Genomic DNA, 26,149 nt, shown 5'->3' with positions numbered 1-26,149 from the left:
CAAAACAATGAGTTATTTACTGAAAGTGTGTGAGAAAGTTCACTACAAGAATGTCAACATCAGAAGGCTTAGAAAATCTTAAAAAACTAGGGTGACAGAGGTTCAATCTGCAGGTGAGTTACCTGAAGGAGCTGTGAATTATTTAATCCCCACACTGAAGAGCAGCTCCAGCCTTTGCCTTGCCTCCTTCCCAGCAGGAACAGCCCCCCCTGCCAAGGCAGGGAAGCTTACCAGCTCTTTCCAGCTACCACCACAGATGAGAAAAAAACCCTTTTAAGGCATTGAGGGTGGAAAAAAAGTCAAGACAATATTAATTTGAAAAATATAAAATTTTAATAAAGGCTACATCTCTTAATTACAATAATTATTGTACCAAGTAATTTTTTTTAAATGAAACTCTTTATAATGCATAATTTACAGTATAAGTAGAACAAAATGCCATGGCAAAAGTCATGAGTACAGGACTTGTAATAAAAGGCATAAAATATATTTATACATAAACCCCTTAAACAAACAAGGGAAAGCTTGAACCCTGAATATAGGGCGAAGCATGGTCTGTAACACCATGCAGGCACAGGTACTGTACTGATTAAATTTAAAAAACACTAGAGATAGTGTATTAATATTTCCACCATACATTTTCTACAATATATACAGACTTACACAAAGTAGCAATGGCAAACAGAATGCACAGATTAACTTAATCAACACAAAACCCAACTGTTGAAACGCAAGGTCTTTCTCGGGAAAGGCTCGTTCTGCCCCAAAAACCCCACCCCAGAGAGCTCCCAGAGCCTTCACCCACATCTCCCACGGCCTGTGGGTGTTCAAGGGGAGGCAGAGAAAAACCCAGCCGGAAAAAAACCCCAACCAAACCCCAGCACACACGGACTCACACGCTCCCCACCGAGCTGAGCGCGCCCCGTCGCAGCTACACGGCCGTGAAACACAAGTAGTGCTAACATTGAACAGCTAAAAACCTTTAGCTCTGTGGACCCCACACGGGCTTTTTTAACCTTTTTAACCTCGAGCTGTGCTAAATATGGACATGGGAAAGGGATGGCTCCTTCTACAGCCCTCTCAGGCTGGGGGTTTTGCTCTGCCTTGGACACCACTGAGAGCAGCAAGGCAAAAACCTCACCCCGCCAAAATCCATGGACAAAATACCTGTTGTTGTTGTTATATTGCAGCTAAATAGAGTTAATGTTTAAGACCTTTATTTCAAATTAGAGCAGCATAGATTAAAATGCACCGGTCTCTAGGTGAATGGATTTTTTTATTTCGGCTTTTATTATTATTATTACTATTATTATTAATATTATTTCTTTAGGAAAGTTTTATCTTCACTTGGAGAAATACTGGGCACGACCTCACTCCTTCCCTTCTCCCCCTTCAAAAAAAAACAAACCAAAAAACCATCACGAATGTGCTCATCGCCAAACTTCTAAATTTTAGATAGTGGGAAAAACGTAAAAAAATAAAATACTCCTTCCTCCCCTCACCCCACTTCCCAGCCCCTCTCTTCTCCATTGTTAAAAGCAGCATATCCAAAAACTGGACTTAAGGGAAAACAGACTGTTCAATAAATATCAATAAGGATTACTGTTAAGGTAAGCTATACACAGTTTCTCTTAGTCCATAGATTTCAGATCCCCAGGAAATCATATATTATGTATGGAAGTCTCTCAAACACGGTCTGCATCTCCAATAGCCAACAGTGGTCATGTTTCTAATAAATAGTCCAGGGTTTTTATCATCTCAGTACCCAACTCATGAATAATAAATGCCATTCTTTTCCTCTAAGGCTAATTCAGCAAAGTCTTCACAGACTTCACTTTTTTTTTTTCTTCATTGGTTCAAAACTTTTCCTTCAGAGTGGTTTTTTTTTCTTCCTCTTTCCTTGTCATCACTACTGTTGTGTGTCCAAAGATTTTCCTAGGTTAAGCTTTCTTGAGGAGCACAGATGCCATCAATCAATCCTTTCCACCTTCCCGAGGATCCTCCCTTCGTACATGGGCAGGATGGTTTCATCTTCCCAAACCTCCTCGAACACCGCCCCGCAGTCAAACTCGTCACTGGCCTTTTTGAAGTAGTATCTGTGGCAAAGAGAATTAAAACACAGGTTAAAAAACAAACCAAAAGGTAAAAAGGCAAAGGATGCTTTGTTTTTTCTTTTGTTTCCAGTTTCTCCCTCCTCAGGATGCTCCTCCAGGAACACCTCTGGGGTGCTCGGGTCTGGTGGCTTGAAAGCATCCCTGGGGCCTCAGGGATGGGGTGGGATGGAAGGAGCAGGGCTGTGAATGCTCCTCACGGGTGACAACAGCTTCTCCAGTGAGCGGATTACACACACTAACAGTGGTACCCCCAGCCATACAGAAAATTAGAAAGCGCGGTGATTTCTGGTCAAATATCTCATTTAAAAATAAATAAATAGGATTTCAAAGCCAAGCATTCTTAAGGTTCCCCTCTCTCCCCACCTTCTTTCTTTCATGTGTTTTCTTGTTTCAAAGCTGAAGGCCAACATTAAAATTAGCAACTGTTATTAAAAGGATGGATGAAAAGCAAACCGTCCCCAGCTTCCTGCAACGCGGGAGCTGAAACTCTGCGGTGTTCCCGCTGGAAAAAACACCCATGGACTTGGAACAACCGGGTGCAAGCTAAGGGACACAAACTCCTGCCTCTCTTCCCGAGGCTCAGGAGCACTGAGAGAGCCTGGTCCAGCCCCTGGGCCGTGACACGGGGAGGTCAAGTAGCAGTGTCCTGCATTCCTGCTCTTTTGCTCCGGGTCGTTAGATCATGAAGCCAACGCTGCAGAGACAAAAAGCACCCCCACCCCTCCTGTGTCAAACACTAAGGACCCCTCTATTATCCTGAATTAGACCGTTCAGCTTCTTGATTAAAGGTTCCTTTTATCCCGTTTGGAGCTTTCTTCCTTCTAAGGTTGCTTAATTGCATATGCACAAATGAAGGGCTTCCATTCAGAGGGGTAGCATTTAGGGAGTCTGTCCGTCTGCCGCCCAACACCTCCTTGGAGATTCCTGCTTTCCCTTGGAAAAGGGCTTTGCCATCTGATTGCCAGGGATGGAAAATATTCCAGCAGATGGATTACAAAGAAAAATTATATATATATATATATTTAAAAAATTATATATATATATATATAAATAAAATTAACTCCTCCCCTGTAGCTTCCAGACAACTTGGGTTGGCAGATATTTGTCAGGGAGAAAGGGGTTTGTAATTATGATTTTCTTTAGGATGGCAAAGGAGATTAAATGAAGCTCACTTTTACTACTAAAACTGGAAGAGCCACAGCAGGGCCTTGGAATCGGACATTTTTATTTAGTGACTTGTTTTATGATGCGTTTTTGAAATATCTCTTCATTTTCAGGGACATTAAAATAATACTGGTAGGGGGATAAAAGATCCCTCTTTTCAGTCAATGAGATAAAACCACCTCTAATTAGTCCAGGTATGGTCAGGATGTATTTTTGTGAAGTCATTCCAAGCAGAATTGACACATGTTGCAGCTTTAATGGCTCAGCAAGGAAAAAACATATTATTTGAGTCCTTCAGAGCCTGCACTCAGGGAAGCCAATGGCCCAACTCCCACCAACTTCCATGCTGCAGGTCAAGGCCACAACTCTCCAGGACAGCAGCCTTGAAATAAACCCAAGAAACCCAAGGAAAGTTTGAATGAGTTACAAAGAACTTTCCCTTCCCTCTCCCCTGTCCAGATAACAACCACTCTTCCCAAGAACTTCCTCCCCAAGCCCGAGCCCTGGCTGTGTTTACAAAATTTTTATTTGAGAAAACACGCTATGACCTTTTACATAATTACAACCTTATTTCGCAGAGAAATGGGGAAAAATAAGAAAAGGAGGAGGCAAAGCAGAAAGAAAAAAAAAAAAATCCACCCCCACAACATCTTCAAACAAGTCACTCTGCTCTTATTTGCTCAGCAATGGGCTTTCCATTGAAACATATTTTATGTGGCAAGCTTCGTTCCTTTTTTATTTTAATTTTATTTTTTGGGACATCTGGCACCAATCGAGGCACGCGGGCCCGGCCTTACAGCTCTGTTTTGAACCACTGCCATCCCCAGATTACCCGACACCACCCACTTTTTTCTGCGCGCGTGTGTTTGTTTTTTGTTAACGCCATCAGTATTAAATCACTGCTTAATTCCTTTTTTTTTTTATTTTTTTTTTTTTTTTGGGGGGTGGGGTTGGAAAGCCAAGGCAGCGCTTCCCCGGCGGGGCTCTGGCATCGCGGGAGCCCGAGGTACCCGCGCCTCGCAAACTGATCCAATCAATAAAGAATTTGGAGAGTGGAGCATTTCTGCATGTCTTTGTGCATTAAATGAAAGGCAAGGGCTTCAAAGACATGCTTATTAAATGTGCCTTAAAAAGAAATCAATGCCAGATGTGACCAAAGCAGCCTAGTTAGTGCCTCCCCTAACACACACGCCACTCCGGGCACTGCGGACCTCTCCCCTGAAGGTCACCCGCAGTTTCACTCAAAGTCCAGCCAAAAGTCAAAGCTTAGATCAAAATGATTCCCTGGAGGTACACACATTTGTGTAATTAGTTTCACCTTGTGTCTGTGCAAGATAAAATACTGGGCACGTACCCAAGTTCCTTTTATAAATTTCTGTATTGTCTTTACCCAGGTGTAAAGGGGTGAGATCTAAGCAAAACATTGTTTCATCCTTGTCAGTCACTTAAAAACATTTTCTAAAGTAATTACAGTCCGACAAGGCACAAATAATTGCACCTGGAGGGGCTTTTGGGCCACAGAGGTTTCAGGAGCCTAGTCTTGCACTTGAGCATCACATGAAAAATGTCACAGAAAACCAACAAGCATTAAAAAAAGTTGGGTTTTTTGGGAAGAACTGGGACTACACAGCCACTGGGCAGTGGCAGAGCAGCGGTGAAGCCAAGGAAATTGGTCTGCAGATGAGGAGGAGCACAGTGGGACAGGCTTCAGGGGCTGGGAAATGGCACAAGGGTGCCAGAAGCCCAGGGATTATCCTGCAGGGTGTCCAGGTTGGATGCACTTGCTGGTTGGTGCCATCCAATGGCAGCTGGGTGGGCTGCAAAGATGGTTTGGAGAGGAATTGGAATATTTCAGCCCCAATGTGCAAGAGCCATGGAGAGATCCCAGCTTGGCATCCCCCAGCCTGGGAGTGCCCAGGGTCACCAACCCCTGGCCTGTACAGGTGGAATTTCCACACCTAGAGAGAGGCCAGTGATGGGGCAGCAAGCTGGGAACTCCTTGTACCAAACCAAAATGAACATCTGCAGGTTGAATCAGAGGCTGCCAGTTACAGGGCAGGACACCCAGCTCTCTGAAGCACCACCAAACTCAGTGCAAATTCGAAACCAAAAATAAATAAATGGAATGTCCCTGTCCTGCTCACCCTGCAGGAGAAGTGGCCAACAGAGCATCCCAAGGGTGCCCCAGATCCACTGGGAAAGGGCAGCCAAAAAGAGCCAGAGTGAAGCTACTGCCATAGCTGAGCCAAGGCAGCAAACTGGTTAAACTGGGAGGTGGGAGCTAGAAACCAGAGCAGCAGGGCTTGTTGGTGTTTCTGAGGAGGAACTGGGTATTGCTGGTGGAGCTTTCCCTGCAGGGCAGAGGTTTTCTTCCCCTCTAATGAAGAGAAAAGGGAGCAAGTTCCATCCCCATGTCCCTCAGCAGCACCATCCCAGCCCATCACTGACCCCATTTATGGCCACAGCATTGCAAAAAATAATCAAAAGTGAAATAGTTAAACAGTAGGCAAAGCAGGAGGCCAGCAGCCAGGTGAGCCCTGGCCCCAGTTTGGAATCTGAATCCCACTGCTCCATGCCTTTGCCACAAAGCCATCCCACACCTCCCTGCCACTGAAGCTTTTTGGAGAAGGGCTGAAGCACAGGTCCTAATGCAACTGGGAAAAGGCTGGGGTGGAAGGGAGGAGGTGGCCCTACAGCCAAGGCTCCTCTCTCCATCTCCACATTGCTCCTGCTTTCAGTGGGAAGAGACTAAGAAGAGCCACAGCCTCTGAAAATCCCAAGTGTCACTGCAGCAGCCCTGCAAAATACCTGCTAATTCTTCTGACTTGTTGTAACACACTAAAGAACAAACAAATCACACGTTCTTACCTGTAATTTCCCTTTTTGCTCAGCTGTTCTTTAAAGTGCCCAAGTGTCAGGCTCTGGGCCTTTAACATCCTCCTGTAGGGAATTTCTTCTCCGCAAAAAAAATAGGTGACAACCAGCTCACCAGACTGAGAGGTGTGAACAACGGGCAGTTTCTTTGGCTCTTTGTGACTGCAAAACAGAAAACACACACAAAACCCTCTGGTTTTCTATTGAGAACAGGCTGTTTCACCTCACTCCAACCAGCAGTGGAATCGGTGAATTCTGTCAGAAATACCCTGAAAATCAGATATTCCTGTTGGGAATGTGTTGGGATTTGTGTTTGCACAGCTCTTTGCTGGATTTCCACAGTTGGAATCATAGAATGGCTTGGGTTGGAATGGACCTTAAAGATCATCCAATTTCAACTCCCTGCCATGGGCAGGGACAACTTCCACTGTCCCAGGTTGCTCCAAACCCCATCCAGCCTGGATTTGGACACCTCCAGGGATCCAGGGGCAGCCCCTGCTGCTCTGGGCATCTGTGCCAGGGCCTGCCCACAATTCCTTCCCAATATCCAACCTAAATCCATCCTCCTTCAGCCTGAAGCCATTCCCCCTGGGGTCATGGCATGGCAGAGGGGGAGCTGAGGGATGGAGGTTGGGCTCACCCTCCCCAGCAAGCCCCAGGACTGCACCCCCAGGATTTTAAAGGCTCTTTTCATCTGCCCTCACATAAAACATCTCCCAAGCTTCCTCCTCATGCCCAAACCCACCTGCAACCACCAGGCCCCAAAGCAAACCCCCTGCCAGATGCTCCACCTCAAGCACCCAGGTAATCTTATTTTTCCCAGCGAGGATAAAATTAACTGGATTCTGCCATTTGCACCCAAGCAACGCTTCTTAAAGAATAATTAAAACAATATTACCCAGCAAAATGGCAACACTCTAGTGAATACCATGCAGGCAAATCTACAACTGCTTCTGAGGCAATGTACACTTGGCATGTCAAAAGGTCACAAAGTGTTAGTCCGCAGTAATTTAGTCTTCCTAATTTGTTCCAAGTCTTTGTAGAGTGGTTTCAGAAAAAAAGCTGCTAGCAAAGACAGCTGGTGGACTTAAGGTCAACCAATTAAAAATGAAAGGCTCTAGTCAGGTGGCTCAGTCTGGACTTCAAACATTACTCATTGCTTAAGATGAAGAGGGTAAGAAAGAAAACTTTAATTATTTAGGCCATTTTAGACCTCTCTGTAGCAGATTTCTTGTTAAAAGAACCATCCTGTAATTAGACTAATCCAATCTTTGTCCACTTTACAGGAATGCAAGTTAAAAAGAGCCGGAGACAAGATTTGAAAATGTTTTGTTCTTTCTTTAAGAAGAATGTTTGAAAGGGGAAATTTCAGATATAAGAATTTCCTCTCCTTTCAAAGAGCAATCCATTTAATGAAAATATAATTATTATATATATATATATATATTTATTTATTTCCCATTCCTTTTCTGCACGTGCAATACTCACTCTTCTGTCGTTAGACTTGCATTGCAGAAAGGGGAGCTGCCCCCCTGAATGGCAGCGGAGTGGTTTCGGTCCCTCTGCTGATTTGAGGTTGAACATCTGAAGTGAGGAGGGGGAAAGCAAGTGGGGAAGAAGGAGGGAGGGGAAAAAAAAAGAAAAAACAACTTTAAGAAAAAAATTGTTGAAATACAATCTCCTTAATTGAAGTCTCCTGTGGGTCGTTAAGTTCGCTCTTTGTATCAAGCCTCACATGTTGTAAACAATCAAAGGAAGAATTAAAAATGCTGTGGGCTAATTTATCCTCCCATACCCAAATGAACGATAACCAGTCCAATTCCCCACTTGGAATGTAGCTGGAGCCTGTCCCAGAGGAAAAACGGGCAAATTACAGCCATCAAAAGAGTGGAAGTAATAGCCTCGGATTCCAACTATTTGTGCCGGTGCAGGGTGGGGTTGGAACACAGAGGCTCATCCTCAGGACTCGGCCAGGAGGCTGTCACATGTCCCCATGGCTGTCCCTCTGCCTGGACAGGCAGGACACATCCCCATGGCTGTCACACGTCCCCATGGCTGTCGCATGTCCCATGGCTGTCCCCATAGCCATCCCTCTGCCTGGACAGGCAGGACACATCCCCATGGCTGTCACACATCCCGATGGCTGTCCCCATAGCCATCCCTCTGCCTGGACAGGCAGGACACTTCCCCATGGCTGTCACACATCCCCATGGCCGTCCCTCTGCCTGCACAGGCAGGTCACATCCCCGTCCACCCTCAGCAAAGCTCCCCCAGCCCCGTTTGTCCCCAAAGTGGGACAAGGACCATCCCTGCCCTGGCTGTACCGTGGCTTCTGCGGCTTGGAGACCTCGGCCAGGCGGCGACACGCTTCCTCCAGCTGGGCCAGGGTGTTGGGTGGTGTCAGCGGGGGCATGGCGGGGTCCTGCACAAAGGGGTGGGCGGGCTGTGCCCCGCGGGGGTGGCTGCCCGTCCCCCAGGGGTGGTGGCGGCCGGGGGCCCCCTTGGCGCAGTCGGAGCTGTAGGCCTTCTTTGTGCTTTGTGTGCTTGGGGAAAGGAAGAAGTCGGGTTAGAAAAGCTGGAAAATATGACTTTAATAGCAGCTCCTATTCTGCTCGCTCCCTCTCAAAAGTCTGTCATAACATGAAAGGAGGTTTATTGCCAAAAACATGACATTTTTGTGGTTTTTCTGGTTCTGCGGAACAGCTTTTATATTAAACTGGAGGAGCAAAGAGTCTCATTTGTTTTTAGCGATTGTAAAAATAGACAGCCCATGTAATATATAAATATTTACCGGGAGCGATATTGCTGCAGACAGCTGCGTATTTACCTATGGGTCTTGTGCTTATTTTGTCTCTCGCTCTCCAGCATCCACTGCCAGACGTTCTGCGCCCGATCCGCTTCGCCCCCTGGGAGCTGCACCCCAGCAGGGCTGGGCAGCCCCCCGTCCCCTGGGGCCACGCTGTCCCCTCCTCCTCGGCCCGGCCTCTTCAGCAGCGTCCCCGTCCTGCTGGTGGCAAAAAGGGACACGAGCCCACGGTCAGCCCCATCCCCATCAGCCCCACCGCAGCAGGACGATGGGTGATGGCTGGGGTGGGTGCCATGGAGATGCTGGTGACTTACCCGAAGGGCTCCAGCGGGGAGAGAGGGGGGTCGGTGTTTTTGGGGTGGCCCTTGCACTTGGGGTAGCAGTAGTAGTCGCCGCCCGCCGGGCAGCAGCACTGCACCCGCTGCGCCGCCTCGGCCTCGATCTGCTCCTTGGTCTTGGGCACGGTGTGGTGGTGGATGTAGTGGTGGTGGACGTGCTTGGTGGTCTGCTTGGTGATGAAGCCCTTGCCCAGCAGGGCGCAGGCGGCCAGCGAGGCCGTGCCGGGCGGCAGCTTGCCCGCGGGCAGGCGGTCGGGCGAGCGGGCGCGGGGGCTGTGCCGGCCCACGCCGGGCGATTGGCAGCCGGGGGTCTTCAGCACGCGGGAGAGGTGCTCGTCCAGGATGGCCTGGGGGTCCTCCTCGTAGCTGCCCGAGGGCAGGAGCGACAGCGGGTGCTGGGGGTTGGTGGTGTCCCGCCCGCTCTGCAGGCTGGCAGGGAGCTCGGCGCCCTCCTTCTCCTCGTCCTGCCAGACAAGGGATGGCAGGGAATGAATGGAAGGGGCCGGGAGCTGGCGAGGCGCGCGCCGGGATGCCCCCCCGGGATGTCCCCCCTCCCACTGGCCGGCCGGGTGGCACGCGGAGCTCTGGGAACGCTAATCCTACCTCCTTGATCTGCTGCAGCCTCTCCTCCAGACAGTCCATGGTTTCCTGCTCCTGCTTCAGCTTCTCCAGCCGGGAAATGAGCTCGGCGGCGAAGGCGGCTGGCTCCACCGGGGTCATCTCCTTGGGAAGCCGGTGGGTCCTCTACAAGGAGCGGGGACAGAAGGCACAAGGCAATGTTTAGCGGGGCGCGGGCGCTTCGCCGCTGCGGCATCGCCGGCCCCGCCACGCTTGTTGTGTCTCCATGTTTGGATGAAAAGACGACCGCAACTAGGCATGGTCTGCTCTGGATTTTTATGAGCTAGTGCTGTGGCCTCATGGAGTGACATCCTCCCCACCAGCGTTTGCCTTCGGCAGGAGCAGTTGGTCGCACTCTGAGGAACCCCGCTTGTTCTCTCTGTAGTACAACCAGCCCATCAGTAGCTACTCTGAAGTAGAAAATCTTCAAAGACTGTTGTCAAACATCAAAAAAAAAACCTCTGAGGTGGGAGGGAGAGAGACTTTAACTAAAGGAATAAAGTGAGTATAAACAGAAAGGAGTTGGAAATTAAAAAAAATAAGATGGGGGAGAAAAAGGGAAAGGAGGAAAAAAAAAAAAAAAAAAAAGTCAAACGGTTGCAGATCAGAGAAGTGCTGGTAATTTATTTCCTGGCTACACACTGGGCACCTTTGAGGTAGTGTTGTCTCAACAGTGTCCTAGATCTCTTCCCCCCCCCTCCATCTCTTTGTACAGAAAATGAAGAAAGCTGCTGCAGGCTAGCGGTGCTACACTGCTGAGCTTGGCTGCCTCAAGCAGATCTATCAAGGGAAAAAGGGAACATCTCCAAATCAAGTGCAGAATATAAAAAGGCAAAACGCGAATTTCTGCCAAAAGAAGCAAACATGGCAGGAAAAGGGGAGGAAAGGAAAAAAAAAAAGGAGGAAAAAGAAACCACCCACTTGACTCTGCCCTCCCTCCTGCCATCCCCACACACCCCACTCCTCGCCCCCACTCTCCCTCTTTCTCCCCCCCCGACAGCAGAAAGCTGAACTGCCAACTCTTTCACATACTACCCACCAGATGAGGTGGGGCCTCTCTCCGGCAACCACTTAGCTCCAGAAATGATGTGAGGGTAGAAAAAGGCCACTCTGCTGGAAATTGTCACTCTTACACAAGCTGGCTCTATTCAGTCCCTGATCAAAGCACTGCCTTACAGAGAAAGTCGATTTGCACGCCCTGGGACAAAATAATCTAATTTACAAGCTCAGGCTATAGAACTTTCTTTAGGAAGGAAGAGGAAAAAAAAAACAAAAAGAAAAACCACATAAACCACCCCCCAACCTTGCACCAGAAATATCATCTATGACTTCTTGCTGCTTAAGACAGCAGAAAGAGGAATTTTAGCATATTAATCTCAAGACAAGATAAGTTTACACTTGTCTGTGTAAACAGTTTATTCACTGCAGGAATCGAGAGGCTGCGAGTCAACTGAATTAGCAAGTCAGCGAGTTAATTTTGAAGAGCAGGGCAGCACCGTGCATCAGATCCCCTCAAAGCCAGGCAGGGATCTGCTGCCAGTTCTCTCTTTTGGGAGCTCCTGCTCACCCCCAGCTCACACACCCAGCTCTCACAGGCACGCACACGAGGCCAAGCCTTGCTGAGCACTGCAGCAGTGGCAGGGTGGCAGCAGAGCCAAGGCTCCCACCAGACCCAACTGGGACATCTCCACTTGGGATTTAACCAACAGGACAAATTCAGTGCCCCTGGAAACTCCTACTTAGCAGCTGGTTTCAGGAAGGACCAAGATGTGACCATGCAGGGTTTTGGAACGATGCTGCGATGGCTCCAGCCCAACACCCAGCAGCACCTCTCTCCTCTGGCATCACCCTGGGATGGAAATGCTCTCCTCCCCTGCTCCCTTCCCTCCACTGTGCCCATCCCCAGCCCTAGCACTTCCCAAGGCCCACCCAGACCCTGCAACTCCCTCCTGGACTCACCGGAAAATGAGGTAGAGAAACTTGACCGTTGGCCTTGACGCTCCGGTGCATCTCCCGCTGGAGCTGCTTCTTGCTCCCAATTCTGTACGGGGGGATCCCATCTCTGCACATGGAAGAGAGGCCACATCAGCTGGGGGTGTCCCCATGCTCTGAGACACTTCTCCATCCTCTCTGGAGCCACCCAGGCAGCCACAGGCCCTCGTTCCCAGAGGTGCTGAGCCCTCTGGATGACACCCAAAGCCTCAAATATCCGGCGGTGTGGGAAGTGCCTGTGCCACCAAAGGACGCACATGGATGTGCAGCAATTAAGCAAAAGCTGAAAAGCTGAAGGCAGCTCCACATGGGCAGACATCCAAAGATCCCATCAGCTTCACTTCCAAGGCCCTTCTAACACCATGTTTCTGCTCCTGACCTTTAATTTCAGGTTTTTCCCCATCCAATTACGCTCTCTAGGACCACAACATTCCTCAAGCTTTGGAACACACCATGAACTGCTGGCACAGTGAAAACAAGGATGGATGGCCATCCAGAGGCTGCTCCCCATCTCTAATCCCATTTAAGATCCAGGATCACCAGGATTTCCCCTGCCCTGAGGCTGGTCAGCACAGGACACCTCGGGGCATGAACATGGTCATGGACAGGACATTCTCTGGACAGGACACTGCTGCCCACAGCCACCCCAGCTCCTGCCAGGAAGCCATGAGGAGAGACCAGGCCAGGAGCTCAAGGCTCTCCAGTGGGAACAGCCCCCTGCACGTCCCACTCCAGGCATCTTAACCCAGCCACACAAAAAATTACCCCAGAGAGGATGAAAGGGCCTTCCACAGCCAGCGGGGCCAGCCGGAAGAGCACGCCTGGAGATCCTGAATGTCTCATTCCACCACTTCCCTCAGACTGCCTGAAGAACCTTGATCTCTGGTGCTGTCCCTTTCATCCACCTGCCCCCACACCTGACTCATCTCCTGAGAGGAGAAAATAACTCCAGCCCAAGGAGGAGCAGACAGCGCTGGCCCCACGCTGCTGCCAGAGCAGCCAGCGTGGCACAGTGTCCCTGCGTGTCCCCTCCCGTGGCCACACACCACAACACCTTCCCAGAGGCACCATGTCCCTCCCCTGGAGGAGGATGAGCAGATGCCACTTCTCAAAGCTCAAAGGAGGCGAGGGCAGAGTTTTGTGAAGATCTTGACCAAAGCCTTCAGTTGCCATTAATGAGCAAGACTAAGCTGCAAAGCCTGGAATGAAGGATCAGAGTAGTCCCATCTTAATAAACTTGGAAAAATCTTTATAATAAAAACAAGCATGCTGGGAGGCCCTGGAGGCCACATGGTGAGCACACAGTTTTTGAGCACATGTGACATGGAAAATGAAAGGAGCTGATTGTCCCCATGTCCCCACTGCACAACACGGGGCTCCAGGAGCTTTCTGGAGGAGCAGCCCAGCACAGAACAGCCAACAAACACAGCCAGTGGTGGCCACCAAGCACCTCCCCATGAAGCATTTCTGCTCCACAAACCCATGGGGCAATGGGGCTTGGGGCACATGACATGTCTTAGTTTTGGGGGAGCATGGGGAAAAGCAAATCTGAGATTAAGACAAAACCAGCTGCGCCTTCAGAGATGAGTTTGTTAACTGGGGCCTCCTGAGACAAGGGTCTCTCAGGGAAGCCCTTCAGCACAGGGAATGCCCAGTAAAACAGGCATTTCACAGGAAAGTAAAAATGAGTATATGAACCCATGGGATGAACCCCATCAACACACTCAGCGGGAAAGGAGGTGTCCTCTGTCCATGGAAGTCCAAGAGGCCAGATGAGGAGGAGCAGGGAAGCAGCTGAGGGGCTGTGTGTCCACCAGAAGGACACAACCAGGGAGCTCTGCAGCCCTCCTGCATCCCCCACCTCCCTCCAGCCCTGCAAGCTGTCCCCAGCCCCTCTGCTGCGGCACACATCTCCTTGTGGGGTATCCCCAAGTCCCCAGCTCCACAAGGATCATCTCTGCCCAAAGGGACAGTTCTGGGACACGCTGTGGAGCAGGAGTTGGGGGTTTACTTGTAAAGGAGGAGGAGGAAAAGCAACACTGACCCAAACAGCATGAGTTCCTCACTTTAGGATTTGCCCTCATTCAGGCTGATACAAGAACTGCCCCTTCCCCCTAAAATTCCTCTGGTTACAGCAGAGAGCCCTACATCAAACCTCCAGCTCCCTGCTTCTGCCCTGGCAGAAGAGTTCTGCAACTTGTAACAACGTGCAGAATTTAAAAAACAAGGATGAAAAAAGCCCAGAGGTATTTCTCTGGGATGGGAAGGCTGTGGAGCAGCTTGGGAAAGCCAGCCTGGGGAACCGAAGGGACTTCAGCAGCCACTTTGCTGAGAGCTGTCTAAACCCTTTCCTGGAAAACAGGGGGCAAATGGACAAGGCCAGGGCTGAAGGGGTGACCAAGTGACCCCTAACTGCAGGAGGGACAGAGGGATGGAGCTGGAGCCACCAGCCAGAGATAAGGGGGGCAGGGGGAGCCCTGATGCTGAGCAGATCCCCCAAGCAGGGGAAAGCACCTTGGAAATGAAAGGGCTGAACTTGGCCTGAGGTTTTGGGGCAGGCCAAGGGTTCAGCCCAGCTCTCCAGGTGCCACCTCTCCCCCTGCTCCCACAGCCAACACTTGCACTCACTTTCTTGGCTACTAAAAGCTGCAGGGCTGAAGAGCTCCAGAGTTGAGGCACTAAACAGTAGAGTTTAATTATAAACATTTCAGCTAACCAGGCTGGGGCTAAGCCAGTCTGTTTCTGGGGGGGAAACACTAGTTTGAAGTCTTCTACCCAGTCAGCTGCCATTTAAGCTGAGCCAATTATCTTAGCCTTTTGACTCAGATGTGCCTGACCTAACCTGAATGTAGTTTTACTGCTGCTTTGAAATATCAGACTCATGCGCATATGCATTCACTCCCATCTTCATTTGGCAACGGCTCTGAAACAAGCCTCTGATCTTGCCAACATCAAAAGCCTGGTTTGTAAGATAAGGTAATATTTGAAGTTTGCTCAGCAGCATTCCCCTGTGTCCAAAGTAAATCCATAAATAAGATATAAGCAAATAAAAAAAAAAATCCCCTTTCCTCCCACCCCCCACCAAATCAAGAAATGGAAATAGAAATTTGCATGATGCTTTGTGGCTATTACAAAATGTATAGGGACAGAATGATCCCTGGCTTCTGGAATAAAATAAAAAAGGCAGATTACGCATTATTTGGAGATTTCTCCTAAGCCCAGTGCAGTTCAGACTTAGATTTATTAAAAAAAAAAGCTCCAAACTCACTTTACTGCTATGTGTGACAGACTTTTCCAGAACAAGTTTTTCCTCTTCAGTTGATACCAGTATGAGCCAAAAGAACTAATTTGCATTCAGGCTGCTGGAACAGAACAAGGCCTCCTGTTCCAGGGGGATAAAACCTGACAGGGCTGAGCACCTGGGCTCAGCCAGGGTGGGTCTGTGCCCCTCCAGCTTCCAGCAGCACCCAAAAATCCCAGCTGCTCTAGAGATGCTGGCAGCAGCCCTCGTCCTCTGCAGAGGAAGTTTTACACCAGCCTGAACATTAAGCCCAGCCTCCAGAAGTGCCAGTTTAGCTCTCCTAGCTGCAGAAAGCTGCTGGAAGAGTGGTGAGGGTAGAAAACTGCCCCTCTGCCACGTGGAATCTGCCCCTCTGCCACTTGGAATCTGCCCCTCTGCCAGCCCTGGGCAGGAATTCTGCCCCTGTGCCACCTGGAAATCTGCCCTTCTTCCACCCCCAGGAAGGAAATCTGCCCCTCTGCCAGGCTCTGGACAGGAAACTGTCCCTCTGCCACCTGCAATCTGCCCCTCTACCACCCCCAGGCAGGAATTCTGCCACCCCTAGGGAGGAAATCTGCCCCTGTGCCACCCCTGGGCTCTGGGCAGGAATTCTGCCCCTGTGCCACCCCCGGGCTCCCTGCAGCCCCCCAGCCTGGAGCTGCAGGCAGTTTAATCAGCCAAGCTTCCCCAAACTCTCACAGCCTGCACGGGCCATTGTTACAGCAGGAAAAAACAGGCAGCTCCTTTCAGGGCTGCTTTATGGGGAGCTCCTATTCACTTGTTCAAGCAAATTTCAAAGCGGGCTGCTGCCCTCTCATCCCCGCTAAGCTCCCCTGGACTAACAATGGGCTGAAAGCGATTCAGTTAAGCCTTTCATCCACCATGCACTTTATTTCTCACTCAGTGCTCTCATCTGTATAAGGCCTACAATTGGCATTGCTGTGAAGAGAGGGTATAATCCTAGCCCTGTGAATCCCAAGTGACCCTACACTGGTCCAGAAATGACTAACCCAATGAATGCTCTGTTGACACATGATCACATACAACCAGAGCCAGTAAGAAGAAATAAAGAAGTCACCCTATGATTCAGCTCTTTTATTTAATGCCAATATTGTTCAATAAGGGAATCTGCTGGGACAACAAACTATTTTTTTCCCGTAATATCAGTTCAAAACACACATGTGCGTTTAAAAAAAATTTTTAAAAGGGCTTTTTGTTTATGCATCGAGGATTTTTGGTAAATCCTGTTTTTCCCTTGTGCATCTTCACGCATGTTGACTTCAAAAACCCAGCATGAAAATCTCTCTGAGGAGCACACAGGGACCACTGGACATGTCTGACAGAGACACTGGAGAAGTTTCAAGATGAGAAACCAGCAATGCAGCACTTTGTTACAGGTGGGCTCTTCTAGACTGAACTGAAGACCATGAAACACAAACAGCAACATCTGCCTTCTGCTAAGCTAAAGAAATGGTCCTTAGGAGCACTAAGTGAGCCTCACTGTTCCCTCTAGAGAAACAAAAGCACCATTTCTGTCCTGCTGGGGAAAGCAAACTGACAGTCAAACCCTTCTCCTCAGCAGCCAGGAGAAAACAGAGCCTGCAATTCCTGAGCTCAGCCACAGCATCATCTCTCATGCCCGTATGCTCCTGAAACACCCACACCTGATCCAGGCAGCTCCATCCAAATGGCCCTTTGAAGACTGCCCCAGCCACACTAGATGAGCAGCTATTTGCCCCTTCAGGTCACTGGCCCTATTAATGTACATTCTGACACTAATGACGAACGTTAATTACAGAAAGTACTTCCTACAGGAAGTAATCTCCTCTTTGATGACTGATAACTAGTTAAGGAAGCCTGGCCTTAAGACAAAGGCTCAGGGAGGTTCATTCACTCCTTGGGTTAGTCAGGCAGCACCATGAGGCAGGGCAGAACACGTTTGCTCAGCTGCAGTTGCAAAATGGCAAGAGAGGGATTCGTTACTTCCCTGCATCCGATACCTGCGGCGACTGCACGAGGGGGAGAGGGAGAGAGGCTGCCATGCCCTTTGGGTGATGCCTATCACTCCCGTAAGCCCCTCAGAGCTGATCTACAGGTGTCCCATCCCAAACATGGCCAGCAGCAGCAGGTACTCACACGCTGCTGTCCGTCATTGACATGGAGTCGTCCGTCAGGGCATCGCTGGAGATTTCGCTGTCGTTGGCGCTGGTGGCCGGCGCGAAGACATAGCCCGAGTTCACGTGGTAGGGGTTAACAGGGTCGTTCCTCTTGAAGGACCTGGCACAGGCAGGACAGGAACACGGTTACCACACAGTCCAGGGCTTCATGGCACCACCATCCTTGTGGGAACCACACTCAACCGCTGTAGAACCAACCAACCACACGCTGCTCAGACCTCAGCATGCACACTGCCTAAACCAGGATGCTGCGTCTAAACACACCCAGAGCACAACCTTAAAGAGTTTTAGCATCTTCTAAAGTGCTCTGGAAAATCCCAGGAAGCGCCTCTGCATCCTTTGATACCCTGAAAACTCAGTCCTTCAGGCTTGCTACTGCACTGCTGAGGTCAGCAGGAGTTTTGGTGTTGGCACCAGCATGGGAAAGTCCAAGAAGTTCACAGCTCAAGTCCCACTGAAAGGCACAAGGAACCAGCCAGCAATGCTTAATTCTACTCTGAAGACAAGGGTTAGGATCCCTTTGGAAACACAAATTATTGGTGCCTCTGAACCAGGAGAACTGCCTGACACTACAGGGGCAGGATCCCCACATGTCAGAGGCACAGGGCAGGGCTGAGATCTGCAGTTCCAGGCCTGGCCTCCCAAAGACAGATGCACTATAAAAACACTGGCACTGTAAAAACACACACCAAAAAGGCACAGCTTTTAGGAGAACCTCCTACTCATGTTTTTTGGCATAGAGTTAGGTGGGGAAGAGCAGGATGGATGGGAGATGTGAGGAGAGGCCAGCACATTGTATTAATGGGCACGTGGGTTACTGACCCCAACACCTCCTCACCCACAAAAGCAAACCCTAAGCCCAGCCTGGATGTTTGAGCTGAGCAGCAGAAGAATTCACAGGCAGTGACAGAGGCTGTGATGGAGCAGGGCCAGGTCACCACGGCAGGGTCACTGCGTGGGGGGGCCCCCGGGCATCCCCCTGCCTCCACCACTCCAACTTCCCAGCCAGGATCAATATACACATCCTGGCAGTGATAAGGGGATTATGCAGGGGAGGTTTGGAAGCTGCATGTTAAGGTGCACATTTTGTTCCTCTTCCAGGGCAAGATGGGGTTGTTAAGCTTCTGCCTTTGTATATCAAAGCAAAAGTCCTTGTCATCTGATAAGGACTGCTGATTTTAATAATTAGGGCCACTTACCCAGGACTTGGGGGCCTAAGGAATGTGCCAGCAGGCTCGGCAGGTTTTTTTTAATGGGCTTTCCATCTCCCTGCCCCCCTGGGGCTGGAGGGACCAGCTGGGTTGAAGTGACAGCAACATCCTCCCACTTGCCCCCTCTCAATCTCCATCCTCATCCCTGTGCCCCATCACCCCATCCCTCCTCCCCCAGCACCAAAAGCAGGAACCTCAGTGAGGCTTAAGTTTTTAAAAAATAAGGGAAGGGAAAAAAAATAGAAAAAAGGAGGGGGAAGGCTGGTGGGGAAGATGGGCCTCTCTGGTATGAGCAGTGTGGGGCTGGCTGCAGGCAGGTATTCAGCCCAGCCGGGGCTGCATTCCTTTCCAAGGAGGCCAAGGCATTTCTGATGGGGAGATCAAGATGTTAAAAAATATATATCTGGGAAAAATAAGAAGGGAAAAAAAACGAGATAGTAAGGAATGCCACAGGAAAGAAGTTAAATCTTCAAAGACAAATTAATTCCACATGTGGGTGAAAGCAAAGTTATCCTGCTGCTACTATAAGAAAGTCCCTCTAAAAACCGTGGAGTCTTCTGCTCTGGATCAGGGGGATGTACAGTCCCAGAGCCCCTTCCTAGGGCCCTGGTGGGCTTTTGGGTCAACGTGTAAGGGATGCAGCTCTCCCCACTCTTTGATTTGAAACCATCTCAGCTCTGAGAGTGCATCTGAGGACCACAAGGCTCAGGGGTGCAGATGCCCCCCAGCACAGCCCCAGCACCTTGCTAGGAGGTGTCTGTCACCCCTGTCACACCCAGGGGTGGATTTGCCATGCTGCTCTCACAGGAGCATCCCTGCAGAGGCTGAGCTGGGGGCGGAGGCAGCAGCTCCCTGTGGGTATGGCACAAGGAGAGGGAGGTGTGTCCAAACACAGAATTAGAGAAAGTGGCCGGAACGAACTCATCTTCCCAGCAGCACTGCAGCATCGTTCACCTACCAACACCTCGTGGACAAGGAAAAAAAATAATAACCCCTAAAGCTGACATAGTTTTAAAGTCCTCATCCCTGCTCCACATCCAACACCGCTGCACAGAAATCTCCCCATCCTTTCAGAACATCAGTGAACTCCCCCCATCTTTTCAGAACATCAGTGAACTCCCCCCATCCTTTCAGAAAACCAGCAGGGGCTGTTTTGCTACATTTAATGTTTTTGAATTTTTTTTTCCCCTCCCAATTTTAATTTGACCACCTTACTCCAGTAATTGCACCCAGATGCATCAAGTTGCCTGCGAGGGTTTTAAATTCCAGGGAGAGTGGTGGTCTCCTGCCACAGATGCTGCACACACAAACACAGCCCAGCTCCAAACTCAATATGCAAAGTGTTTTCAGCTGTCAGGTAGCAGTTGCTCTGGAGCTTCAAGGAGAATGTCTGATGTTTCTCAGCCTATTCTTATCTTGATGCGATGACACACAGCATGTAACTCTCTCTGCTATGTTAGGCAATGGCCATATCAGAGGTATTATAATGCCATGAAAATTTCAGAAGGGCTCCTGGTCATAGCCCCTGTTATGAGGGTGCAGTTTCAGAGTGTGGGGGGTGGTTTTTTTTATTGTCAGGTTGCTTTTAGAAATAAAAGCACTTGGGCAGGTCAAACCACAGACTTATACAGAGAGAGAAAAACTGTACAAGGAGCAGTTGGAGGCAGCACTGAATCTCATTAAGTATTTTCTTGGGACAAGCATCACCAGGCAACCATGGGTTTAAAAACATCTTTAAAAAAGGCAAAAAAAACCCACACATGCACAAACCTGAAAAAAAAAAGTATATTTTAACACAACTATGTTAATCACAGCTTCCACACTCTAATTGTAGAACACTGCTTGGAGCATAGCTTTACAATGGCATCATTTACTTTGATAATTGAAGCCAAACTTGGTTCCAATAACTTCACACACAAGGAGCTGCACCAGCGGGTCCTTTCAAAGGCCAGGAAGCACTGGGAGCAGGCAGAAGGCCATCTGCAAGCCCCAGCAAGGCCAGTCCCACTGATGTTGGAGCCTAATGGGAGGCAGATGAGCCCACCTTGGGCTGAGCAAAGCCACGTTACCCCGGCGGCACGGCAAAGGAAGAGGAGCTCTCTGTGTACACAAAGTCGTGCGTGATAAATTTAGAAGCGCGTATAAATAATAGCTGGAATTCCTGGAGCATGGGGCCAGGTCCAGCACAGCAGCCTGGGGAGGCCAGTTTTAACCACACCACAGCCCAGAGGGGAGGGGAGTCGCCTGGCAGGACAAGAGGGAGGTCCTGCTTTTAAAATATTCCCTCTATTAGGGCTCCAAATACACAGCCAGCAGTTTGCAAGCGCCTGCTCCCCAGCCAGGTGCAAACTCTGTGTTTTCACTTGACTTCTCCTGCTCCTGTCCATCACTGGCACTGGGGCCAAACAAAGTCTCTCAGCTTGTCTGGTTCCTGCTGTCTCCTGTTTGCCCTGGGTTTGGCTGTGGCTCCTGCCCTGGGATTTCCAGGTGGCCTCTCCTGCAAACACCAGGCTGGCCTGGGACTGCTGGGCTCCCCCAGTCAGGTGGGATAATCACATTGAAACCCACCGAGGCGAATGGCCAGAGCTTGCTCTGCCCTTCAAAACCAGAGCACACTGAGCAGAAATTCCTTAATTCCAACACACACATGAGGGAGGTGTGGTTTGGCCACTCACCAGGAAAGACTTTGTGCAAGCTTCAGCTCCAATCCTAGCTGCGATCCTAAATGCTGAGTGATGAGAGATAACCCATCCATATGCTCATCATCTCCCAGCACATGCATGCACAAGTGGCTTCACAAATGGGAGGAACTGAGCAGCATCTCAGCTTGACCTCCCCTCTCTTTGCATTGAGATCTCTTGGCCCCGTGGAGAGCAAAAGCTCCTGGAAATTCAACAGAAGGTGATCAAAGCAAAACGCACTACCTAATGTCCTAGGAGGGTAGATCTGACATGTGAGGAGCAAGCTGCATTAATCCCTGGACAAAAAAGAAAAGAAAAGGCGGGGGGGGGGGGGGAGAGAAGGAAAGGAAAAAAAGCCCAGCACTAATCAGGCAAGCAGCCACGGCACTGCAAGAGCTCTCCTGGACAAGGCACATGTGGGTTTAGCAGGGCCTGCAGCTCTGGTAGAACATACAGCCAAGCCCTTCCAGCTCTGAATCCCAACAAAGGCTCAGAGATAAAAGCATCAAACATCCCCCTCCTGGAAAGCCAGCGAAGGGCAGCAGTTCAAACCAAGTTCTGGAGAACAGCAGATGCTCAGGCAGAAAGGCTCAGGCACGAGATGAGCATCCCAAAGCCCAAGTCCTGCACAGAGCAGCTGCCAGCGCTGCCCCCCCGCAGCCCCCGGCAGGAGGGGTCCGGGATGCAGAGCATCCCTGCTGTCCCCACCCCAGCATCCCTTCTGTCCCCACCTCAGCATCCCTTCTGTCCCCACCCCAGCATCCCTGCGGTCCCCACGCCCAGCACCTCCATCCCGCCCCGCTGGCAGGACAGCCTCGGGCACAGCAGACACCAAAGAGGCTCCGGAGCACCCTCCGGGGCAGGGGGACCCTGCCAGCACCCCAAAGCCCCGGCAAGCCCAGCACAGCTGGAAGCTCTCCGGGGGCAGCAGAGGAGCGCTCCAGCAAAGCCTCCCCGGGAGAAGGCTGATGCCCTTTGATGTCCATGAATCACAGACACACTCTCAAAATTCCTGTAAACGAGATGTCAAACACTCACCATACCAACCCCCAGGCTGCCGGGCCGGCGGAGGAGAGCGCACATCTGCAGCAGAGCCCTCTCCTCTCAGCCCTGATTCAACAATCCACATTTATGGCAAGGGTGGGGAGAGGAAAGAATACATTTTCAGAGGATTATACAACTCATCATTTGCCCATCAGAGTCTCTCTTTCCCATCCCCCCCTGCACTTGGAGATGGCTCTTGCTTTCCTCACCCTCGCACAGCTGTGCCATCAACAATTCCAACAAAAGAGAAGGCTCTGGCAATGCAGATGCACCCCAGGACCAGGGCACAAGGACAGCCTGTCACCACATCCCCCTGGGGACAGCCACCTCTTCACGAGCTTAACCCTGAGCTCACGGCCAACATGAGAGCACCAAACACCGACCAAAGATCTGCTACACCACACCTGGAATGCCTCTACCACCTTAACACTCAAATTTTAGGGATCCTCCTGTATGCACTGGCTCAAAGCCACCCTAGATGGCTCTGACATGACACCGACACCCCACGCCACGGAGAAGCTGCACATCACACACAAACACAGAGTCAAAATAAAAGCAGATTCTGCCCAAGTTGCAGAGTTTGATGCAGTCAGTGCACACATTTCCTCTTCCACGACCGCACAATTGCTTCCCACATAACCAACATCGTTAAACACCGGTTGATGGTGGAGTTGGGGAACTGGTAGGTTACATTATTCATGTGTCTCTGTGATCCACTCCACTACTGCTCTTAATAGGTTTGAAAGTTGAACCAATAATTAACGCATGTCCGGAGGACATAGTTGCTATGAAGTTTTTGATCTATAAAAGAACTGAAAGAGCCAATAGGGCTTCAGAGCACAGGATCTTGTTTTCCTCTGTAGAGGGGGAAAAACCCCACACTCAGACAACAGCCCACAAATTCCAGTGTCTGGAGGTGTGGGGAAGCAGCTGTGCTCCCAGCCCTTCAGCAAGCCCTGCCTCCCCTCGATTCCCACCCCGACAGCCTTCTGAAAAGCACTCTCAAAGTCCCTAAAGTTAAAACAAAGCACAATTTCCAGGGGTTCCCTTACCTGTATCCGTTCTCGATCGTTTCCGTGGCTCTGACATTCGCTGTAACCCTCAACGTCTTGCTGGATAGTCCAACTACCGAAGGCAAGATTTTGTTTTTAAAGTCCGCACAGCTCCATTCCTCTTCTTCATTCAAGGTCGGGAGATAGCCACAGACAACTTTTAAGCTCCCCAGTCCATTGCTATTCATGTAAGCGGGATTCTCTCCTCCACTCCGTACATATTCGAGGTATATATCAGAAGTTAAAAACATCTGGTAAGCATTTTCCTCCATCACAGTCTGAATCTCAGTCTGTGCCTGATCAAACATGATGGAATCTATCTGCTGCTTCTTGATGCTGTCCCTTATGTAGGTCTTGGTAGCAGGTTTGAGCTGCTTGGAGACGATGCTGTTGTTCTCGATGTACCTTTTGTAAATAGCTTTGGCTACTCGTAAAGTTTTGGTATCCTTAAGGTCCATCTGCCTGAAGCCATTGCAGGCAAACCAAAAGTCTAAGGTATCCACACATTTTTCCCTTTCCAGAAAGGTCCGAAAAAGATAGGCACCATCTTGATCTCCCAAGAGGGAATGCAAGGATTTGGTCCATCTGGCCAGAGGGGAGTCCGGGGACGCGCTGCCCTCGGGCTCCCCGAGTCCGTTCTCATTCCTCCGCGGGGCAGGAGGCACCGGCATGGCCTTGAAGCTTTGGCTTTTGGCGAGAAACGAGCTGGCGAGTTGCGGGCATGGTGCTTCTCCTTCCTCCCCCGGGACAGGGGGTCGGGGGGCGTCTTCCCTGAAGCTGCTGCTGGGGTCTGGGAGGTGGGCGAGGAGCACGGCGCTGCTCATGGCTCCGGAGCTGGCTGGGGAGAGGGGCTCCCAGCGCCTTCAGGAGCTGCCTTGTGCCTCTGCCTGCCTCTGCCTGGAGTCAGCAGGGGATCCTCGGAGCCTCCTCTCTGCAAAGGGAAGAAAAAAAAAAAAGGGGGGGAAGAAAAAAGGAGTATTGATCTAATCAAAACCAGATCCTCCCAACATCAAAGGCAAAAAAGTAAACAGGCTTTTCAACTCCTCACAGTCAAAAAAAAAAAAAAAAAAAGGAAGAAAGAAAAGAGAGAGAGAGAGAGAGGGAGGCAGGGCAGAGGGAGCGCGGCTCTATCGCCAGCCCGATCGCGACTATCAGATCCGCTCCGCTGAACTCCCGGCTCACTTTGAGCGGGGCCGGGCCCGGCGCGGGGGTGTCAGCGCGGCCCCCCCGCAGCCCTGGGCAGCTCGGGGCGTCCCTGCCCCGGCATCTGGTTTCCATTTGCCCCTCTCGCAGCCCGCTCCCCCCGCGCTGCCCGAGCCGCCTGTGTGCCGGGTGTCCCCCCCTCCGCCAGCAGCGATGTTGGGGCGCTTTCCTGCGGGAGCCAGGCTGGAGCAGGGACCCCCCCTCCCCAAAAAACATCCCCGAGGGTGGGTTAAGGCCAGGCGGCCGTACCTGGGCGCTGCGGGGCATCCCGGGCCCCCCGCATCCCCCCTGGAGCCGAGGACAGCACCCCCGGCTCTGGAGAAGGGGCAATAAATGGGAAGGGGGGGTCGGAAGGGGGCAGCCCCCAGCCTTGAGCTTCCCGGCGTGCAAAATAATAATGATAATAATAAAAACCTGCTCCAGAAATGGCGACGGGCTGGGAGGAGGGAGGTCGGAGGGGGAGGAAAGGGGGGAAAAAAGTCCGGAGCGACTTGGAGCCCTCCGAGCCGCGAGCAACAGCCGAGCCGCGGCGGGCACGGGGAAGGCGGAGGCTCCGCGCCCGCGGAGGGCGGCAGCGCGGGCACCCCACGGGGAAAAAAATATATCTATATTGCAAAAAAAAAATTAAGAAAATAACTGAAATTAAGAGAAAATTCCGTATCTCAAGCAGAAGAAGCGGCGGCCGCCGCCCCCGAAGTTGCCACTCACCGCCGAGCCGGAGCTCGCTGCGCGCCCGCGGCCCCGCCGCTCCCCGCCGCCGGCAGCGCGCAGGCTGCACCCGCTCCCCCCGCCGGCCTTCCTCCTCCTCGCCTTCCTCCTCCTCCTCCTCTCCTCCCCGGCGGTGCAACCGCATCGGAGAGCATCGGGAAAGAGGGGGGGTAAAGGGAGGGGGGGGGCTGCGAGGGAAGGAGCCCACTGCGATCCGCGCCTCCCTCCTCTCCCTCCCTCCCCTGGTTATTTATTTTATTTATTTTAAATACAAAAGCGCAGGTCCCGCCCCCCCTCTCCCTCCGCCCCCCGCCCCGGGCTCCCCCCGCAGCATCAAAGCGCAGCCCGGCGGAGCGGTCCTGCAAGGGCGGTAGCGCACTAAAAAAAAAAAAAAAGGAGAAAAAAGAGGAAAAAAAGAGGAAAAGGGCCCAAAGAATTTTAAAAATTAAAAAGACTATGAGGGAGAAGCCGGGGGAGAGCCCTTTGCCCTTCGCGGTGCTCCCACCCCCGGGGCATCCCCGGTGCGAGGCGTGCGCGGGGGCGGCAGGAAAGGTGCGTACCTCAGCGCTGGTGAGGAAAATCAAATTATTTTCTATTTTTGGGGGGCAGCATTTATTTTTTGCGCCCTTCCCGCGGCATCCCGCGGCGGCTACAGAGTTGCCAGGACCTTATCAAAGGGAAGCGATCGCAGCCGCCGCTCCGCCGCCTTAAAGGCGCAGCGCCCCTTTTCCTGCGCCGCCCCGCGCAGCGCCCGCGCATCCCCCGCGCATCCCCCGTCCCCTTCCCCAGCCCTCCGCAGCGCTGCAGGCCGGGGGCGACTCCCCGGCATTGAAAACTTTGCTAAAAGTTTTCATGTCGGGGAGAAAATGGGGCGGGTCCCCGTATTA

General features: G+C 51.0%; 1 protein-coding gene across 4 annotated transcripts; it reads right to left on the bottom strand.

Annotated features, from left to right (window-relative positions):
- Window positions 1-310: 310 nt before the first annotated feature.
- AXIN2 (axin 2) lies at window positions 311-25,838 on the bottom strand. 4 transcript variants are annotated; one of them, XM_030961991.1, is made up of 11 exons: window positions 25,823-25,838; window positions 23,352-24,282; window positions 17,323-17,463; window positions 11,874-11,976; window positions 9,900-10,040; window positions 9,273-9,760; window positions 8,980-9,159; window positions 8,477-8,695; window positions 7,641-7,736; window positions 6,147-6,314; window positions 1,698-2,096 (listed from the first exon to the last, which is right to left on the bottom strand). In XM_030961991.1, exons 2-11 carry the CDS (start codon window positions 24,173-24,175, stop codon window positions 1,970-1,972), a joined length of 2,487 nt encoding a protein of 828 aa, XP_030817851.1. In that variant the 5' UTR covers window positions 24,176-24,282; window positions 25,823-25,838; the 3' UTR covers window positions 1,698-1,969. The 4 variants fall into 4 exon arrangements, with proteins under 4 accessions (XP_030817852.1, XP_030817851.1, XP_030817849.1 ...); XM_030961989.1 differs by lacking the exon at window positions 25,823-25,838 and adding an exon at window positions 25,263-25,448; XM_030961990.1 differs by lacking the exon at window positions 25,823-25,838 and adding an exon at window positions 24,804-25,222.
- Between the last annotated feature and the right edge of the window lie 311 nt (window positions 25,839-26,149).

The sequence above is a fragment of the Camarhynchus parvulus genome, chromosome 18 (genome assembly GCF_901933205.1).
Source record: "Camarhynchus parvulus chromosome 18, STF_HiC, whole genome shotgun sequence".
In the NCBI taxonomy this organism is placed as follows: Eukaryota; Metazoa; Chordata; class Aves; order Passeriformes; family Thraupidae; genus Camarhynchus; species Camarhynchus parvulus.
Note: the sequence above shows the minus strand (reverse complement) of the source record. Positions and strands in the feature narration are given on the sequence as shown.

Bases quoted from the DNA above. Each gene is read 5' to 3' on its own strand.
- AXIN2 (XM_030961991.1), bottom strand. From the start codon at position 24,175: ATGAGCAGCGCCGTGCTCCTCGCCCACCTCCCAGACCCCAGCAGCAGC. The intron at 17,464-23,351 runs GTAAGGGAACCC...TGCCTGTGCCAG, and splicing joins ACGATCGAGAACGGATACAG to GTCCTTCAAGAGGAACGACC. The intron at 10,041-11,873 runs GTGAGTCCAGGA...CGCTCCTTGTAG, and splicing joins TTTCTCTACCTCATTTTCCG to AGGACCCACCGGCTTCCCAA.